The 6532-nt window shown below is 36.1% G+C and overlaps 1 protein-coding gene across 1 annotated transcript in view; it reads right to left on the bottom strand.

Annotated features, from left to right (window-relative positions):
• Window positions 1–216: 216 nt before the first annotated feature.
• Window positions 217–6532, bottom strand: part of LOC106473456 — a 10469-nt gene continuing 4153 nt past the window's right edge. Inside the window, exons 6-16 of the mRNA XM_022401890.1 lie at window positions 6260–6530; window positions 5631–5987; window positions 5105–5497; window positions 4284–4661; window positions 3727–4101; window positions 2611–2988; window positions 2077–2445; window positions 1651–1842; window positions 1310–1503; window positions 1242–1262; window positions 217–562 (exon numbers count right to left, since the gene is read on the bottom strand). Coding sequence (XP_022257598.1) covers window positions 1322–1503; window positions 1651–1842; window positions 2077–2445; window positions 2611–2988; window positions 3727–4101; window positions 4284–4661; window positions 5105–5497; window positions 5631–5987; window positions 6260–6530 — 2895 coding nt within the window. The 3' untranslated portion in view covers window positions 217–562; window positions 1242–1262; window positions 1310–1321. The remainder of the gene's footprint in view (window positions 563–1241; window positions 1263–1309; window positions 1504–1650; window positions 1843–2076; window positions 2446–2610; window positions 2989–3726; window positions 4102–4283; window positions 4662–5104; window positions 5498–5630; window positions 5988–6259; window positions 6531–6532) is intronic.

The following is a 6532-nucleotide window of genomic DNA, read 5'->3' as shown; positions in this document are numbered from 1 at the left end:
GAATAATTATATTTTAACGGTAGAGTAAGTGAGCTTCTGTTTCATTATATAAGACTTTACAAATCGGAAATAAAATACTACACAGCCAGAAATATCTAAATATATTTCTTCCTTTATCAGGAGAGAATAATTATATTTTAACGGTAGAGTAAGTGAGCTTCTGTTTCATTATATAAGACTTTACAAATCGGAAATAAAATACTACACAGCCAGAAATATTTAAATGCTTGCTGATACTTTATTTTTCAGAAGAAGAATAAGATAGACTTCTACATATTCATTTCGGAAATAATTACATAACTCCGCATTTTATTAATTTACAAATGCTGTGAATCAAACTTCCATGTTCATTGTTAACATAGTTAACAATTGACGTTTTCTTTGTAGTCGCAACTTTGGATACTTTCATTGAAGTACAGCCCTTGAGGGCAGGCTTGTTCTTTTCCTGCTCCTTCTGGACCACATTCAACAAATTTGGAGCAGTCAGATGGAATTCGACGAAGTCCACTGGTTTTGCCTCTGCAGATATCGCCATCTTCTTCATGCTGTTTTTCACTGGAAGCTGGAATTAAAACAATAGAATATTTGAAGGGTAACTCATCTTGGTAAACTTAAGGAAATTCGATGGTATTATGGAAACACTAACTCTAATACTCTAAAATATTGTATAAATATATATATATTTATAATAATGAGTTAATTATTGTATACTTCTATTAATGTTGAAACGTAAATCGTTATTATATATATATCCTGCAAACATGATTTTATGAAAAATGCTAACTAACACAAAATAATAACTATTATTTCAATAACACGAGTTGCTCTCGATAACAAAGAATCGGAACAGCATATGGAAATAGAACTAAAAGGATACAAGCTACAGTGCGGTTATTGAGGTTTCCTATTGGTCATTGATATGGATATCTATAAAATTAATGGTTCTTCTGATCGACTGTAAAGAAACTATATGAATCAAAAGCAAAAATTAATTAAGTCATTTCTACCCATCAAACTAAGAGAATATAGATCATAAACCAGATCACCACAAAACTAAAATTTCTTCGCAGTAAGCTGAATAGAAAAGTTTATAGATTAATTCACCTGAAAAGAGAAAAGTTAAATGTGTATTGACTAGAATTTATTGAAATATAGGTTGACTGATTGTAAGTGTTCCTCTGATACTAAATACAATTATCACATTCAAGAAACCAGGAAGGAGAAAATATTTGTTTCCTTACCTGCTAGAGTACAATCACAGCCTTACCTGCTAGAGTACAATCACAGGGTGTGCGACTTACCTGACAACTGTGATTGTACTCTAGCAGGTAAGGATCTTGACAGGGTTAAACTTGAGACCAGTTGGACAAGTCTTTTTACAGGCTTTACCCTCAGTTGTACATTGGTAGAAGGCTCCGCAATCATGAGGATCAGCCACCCGACATGCACAGGAAGGACATTTAACGTCGGGGTTAACGATACAGGTTGGGTCAGGATCTGGAACTTCAAGTTAATCATTCATCTAAGTATTATGGTTGTTATCCTTACTTTTGTATTACACTACTGATTTAACTTACTGATAATATTTTAACTGATAAAACTGAAACAGAGAGAAATCTAAAGGTTTTGAAATATGTTACTGAGCTTTACCTGGGTCAACTCCACAATTGTGGACGTTTCTTGGCCAATCACAGACTTTGAGAAGAGGGTTAAAGTAGAGAGATGCAGGACAATCCTTCAGATAGGCGATACCATTAGAACAGTGGTAGAACTTGGTACAGTCGTCTTTCTTAGAAAAGAGTCCGTCTAGGGTTTGACAAACCGGGTCTCTAATCCATCCATCTATAAATGAAAATTCAATGAAAGTGAGAGAGTAATTAAATATTATATATATACGTATCTAAACTCTCAGTAAGTCCGAGTTCATTTTAGAATAAAGTTACTAAAAATGTTATATACAATCTTAAAAAAATATTTATATTATTGGTCATTAAATCAATTGAAAATTGTATAGAATGTTTGTAATTATGGAAATGCTTTATTTAACATTTAACGAAATAGAATTTATGTAATTACCGCAACCATCGTCAGTAGAAACACACAGCTGCTTATCTTTATCAAACTTCTGCCCCCATGGACATTTCCTGACGAGGGCAATGCCGTTGATACACTCCACATACTTGTTACAATCTCCAGGGAAAATGTATTTCCCTACGGGCATTTTACAGAGACTGGGATCTCCAACATCTGGACAATCAACATTCTCTGGATGATCACATACCTTGGTGTTCTTATTGAAATACAGACCATTAGGACAGTACTTCGTTTCTCGGACTCCATTGTTACACTTGAAATAAGCTCGACAATCGAATGGATCTTCGGAGACACACATTGAACATGGACACCAGGGATCTACAGGTTTTAGTGTAGTGGTTGGTTTGCAGGCTGAGGAGGAAAAATTCGGTGTAGACACAATTTATATGATTAAATACATGGAATACTTAAGAACACTTTAACATCGTCCTCAATATTTGTCTAGCATGATAAACAAAGTAGTAGGTAATGAAAACGATGTTTTTACTAACTGTGAACATATTAGTGAAAACTTACTTGGAACAGAAGGATCACATTTGGCGATACAAGGCCATTCACACCTTTCTTTCTCCACACTCCAATGGAGGTCAGCAGGGCAATCTTTCAGGTAGGCAATTCCATTCGAACAGTGCCAGAAACTTCCACAGTCAAATTCGTTCTTAAACATACCATCGTTTCTTGGACAGTCGATTTTCCAACAACGGACGTTCCCTGGATAATCACAAACTTTGGTGTTTTTGTTAAAGTACAGACCAGGTGGGCAATAGAGTAGTTCTCGGCGTCCATTTTGACATCGGTAATAGGCCGAACAGTCAGTGGGATGAGGTGTTACACAACCACTGCATCCACATGGATTTTGGGTGGTCTGGATACTAGTAGATTCCGTAGGACAAGCTGAAGGGAACCATTATTCAATAGGTGATGATCATAAAGCAATTTCAGAGTAATATGATTAAAGTAATTTTATTTTATTTTGTTGCTATTTTATAATATACGTAAAGTAAGAAAATCAGTCATTGAATGAGGATTATTCATTTATATTCATTTTCTTCTAGGGGCAATTAAAATATGCATATGTGTATTTTATTAGTTTTTTAAGGACAGTCTTCAAACTCGAAAAGAACAATTGTTAATAAAAAAAGAGAAATCCACTTTTTTTTTAGTCTTGAACTGTTTTGGAGTGACATTGGTGTTGTTTTTGTAATTATCATTAATAATAGGAGTGTTTGTTTGTAATTAAGCACAAAGCTACGCAATGGGCTATCTGTGCTCTGCCCGGGTATCGAAACCCGGATTCTAGCGTTGTAAGTCCGCAGACATACCGCTGTATGCCACTGGGGACTAATAATAGGATATTTAAAGTAAAACTTTTTTAAATTATAGTTTATTTCATTAAACAGTGCTTTCTAGGTGGCTCAGCGTTAACAGTGAAAATATGTAATGCTAAAATGTGGGCTTCGATTCCTGTGAAGGGTACATTGCGCACAATCTCTGTAGATCTTTATGATTAACAGTAAAACCTGAAAACAGTCTATGAAAATAAGTTTAAATAAATTTATACTTTCTTGAACAACCCCAGTAATTGACTTACAATAACCATATTTCAGTTCTACAGGATATTCATATACTCACGTGGAACAGTGGGGTCACACTTGGCAAGACACGGCCATTCACACCTGTTTAAGGCAACACTCCAATGTAAGCCTGCAGGACAATCTTTGATGTACGGAATTCCATTAGAACAGTGCCAGAAGCTACCACAATCGTCATCATTCTTGTACATCCCGTCAGGAAGGGGACAGATGAACTTCCAGCAGCGAACGTTCTCTGGGTGATCGCAGACTTTGGTGTTCTTGTTAAAGTGAAGACCAGAAGGGCAGTAGAGTAGTTCTCGTTGACCATTTTTACATCTATAGTATGCTGAACAGATGCTCGGGTGAGGTGTCATACACCCATCACACCCACAAACAGGCTTAGTTACCGTTGTTGTCTGTTCAGTTGGGCAAACTATAGTACAGAAAAAGTCGTAATAAATACATTACTTACAAACAGCTATCAGCTTTTGGTTTGTTCTAAATAATTTTCATTTTTAAAAACGTTTAATAAAGCACACTTGCATATAAAAACATATGATGGCATTAAGGTACATTCAGCGCACATGTAAATGAAGTCAGCCACAAAAGACCTACTTGGAACAGAAGGATCACATTTGGCGATACAAGGCCATTCACATCTTTGTCTCTCCACACTCCAGTGTAGGTTGGCCGGACAATCCTTAAGGTATGGAATATAATTGGAACAATGCCAAAACGATCCACAGTCGTTTTCGTTCTTAAACATCCCGTTTTTGCTCGGACACTTGAAGTTGTAACAACTGACACTATTTTTGTAGTCACATTTTTTGGTGTGCCTGTTGAAGTACAACCCAGGAGAACACGTGTATTTAACACGAATTCCATCTTTGCAGCGATAGTAAGAATCACAGTCTGTGGGGTGAGGAGTGAAGCAACCATCACAGTCACATTCTGGGAGCTTCGTTGGTGGTATTGAAGTCGGTGGAGGACATACTATTTGAGAATGAAAACAGTTAGGTACAGAAAAAGATACCATTTCTGTCTTGATCTTGTTTAAAACCCTGTTCCGAAATTTTATTTAATTACTAATAATTTATTTTAGGACCTCCTACAATATTCGCAATAAAAAATATTATTATTCTTTATACTTAAAAAGAAATCGAAAAATAACCGCGTACTAACATTAATTACATCTTGCTGTGTCTTCACAGTGTATTTCTTGTACATTTTCCTTCTCTTAGTACAAATTGGATTAACATTCTGTGAAGAATATGCACTGACTTTGACCTTTAGTGAGTTTCTTAGTTGTCTTACATAATATCGAATTATTGTTGCCTGGTTGTACGTTTCAGATTTTACAACACATAAGTGTAAAAGCATGCGAATAAGAACTTTGGACCTTAAATGTGTAAATTATTAACTGAGCGATGTCATACCTATTGAAACTTTGGTACATCGAGCAATGCAGGGCCATTCACAACGTTGCAGGGCTTCACTCCAGTGCAGATTGGCTGGACATTCCTTCAAGTAAGCGAAGCCATTACTGCACTCCCAGTAAGAACCACAGTCGTCATTGTTTTTAAACTTGCCATTGGGCAATGGACAAATGAATCTATCATTATTCCCGCAGTTTCCATCTTTAGCATGAATACAAGTCTGTTGAGCTTCATCAAAAACAAGGCCAGAAGAGCATTGGCCATGATAGGATTTTCCAAATTCACAGCGATAAAACTTGGTACAGTCATTTTTGTCAGGTATGAAGCAGCAGTCACAAATGCTACAGTCTGGACAAGGCTTCGGGTCGGGTGGAATTGGTGTTATGGGATTTCCTAAAGTAAAATATATAAAAGAAGTTTCTGTTAAATCCAAGGTGTTGTGTTAGACAAGTCATATGATGGTAAAAGTGGAAAAAAGTTATTTCGTTTTTTTCCCTTATATATAAAGCACTAAAATCAAGCTTACCACAGCCAGCTCTATTGGGCCAGTCGCAGACCTTCAATTTTGGATTAAAGTGCAGATCTGCTGGACAGTCCTTAATATGAGGAACTCCATGATCACAGTGGATGAACTTAGTGCAGTCTTTATGTGGGAAAAGACCAACTGGTTCAGGACACACTCCTGGTTTATTACATACGACATTCTTCTCGAAATCACAGTTCTCAATCTTCGGGTTGAACAAAAGGCCAGGAGAGCAGCGTTCGCTGTAAGAATTTCCATTTTCACATCTGGTGAAGGCTGCACAGTCAAGTTTGTCAGGGATTAAACAACATTCACACAGGTCACATATTCCAATTGGCGGAATTGGTGTTGGACATGGTCCTAAAACCAAAAAAGGCAATATTATTAATCCTTCTCAAATAGTCTATATGTTGGTTTTGAATTCTATGAAGACTTTAATATTAGTATATATATATATATTAATTCTCAAATAAGTTCTTATAATACGCAATTTATTTTTACGCTACATTCACGTACGAAAGTAATTCAGACATATAATGCTATTTATGGAAAGTATATTATGTAATATAATTTTAATAAGCTATTTATAATAACAGCTCAAGATCTTGTACTGAACTTCGTTATTTCCTTACCGTTGCAACAAGCGTTCTCTGGCCAATCACAAACTTTTAGAACTTTGTTGAAATGTAGCCCTGACGGACAGTCCTTGATGTGTGGTTGCCAGTGGGCACAGTGAATGAACTTGGTACAGTCGTGAGGGTGAGGGAAGAGACCAGATTCAGATTCACATTTACAACCAGGAACTGGTTTATCATCACAGTCAACGTTCTCGGGAAAGTCACAGTTTTCTATTTTAGGGTTAAATAGAAGTCCACCTGTACATCTTCCATGATATTTTTGATAAT

This window comes from Limulus polyphemus, unplaced genomic scaffold (genome assembly GCF_000517525.1).
Source record: "Limulus polyphemus unplaced genomic scaffold, Limulus_polyphemus-2.1.2 Scaffold6190, whole genome shotgun sequence".
Classification (NCBI taxonomy): domain Eukaryota; kingdom Metazoa; phylum Arthropoda; class Merostomata; order Xiphosura; family Limulidae; genus Limulus; species Limulus polyphemus.
This window is presented reverse-complemented; position numbering and strand designations above follow the sequence as displayed.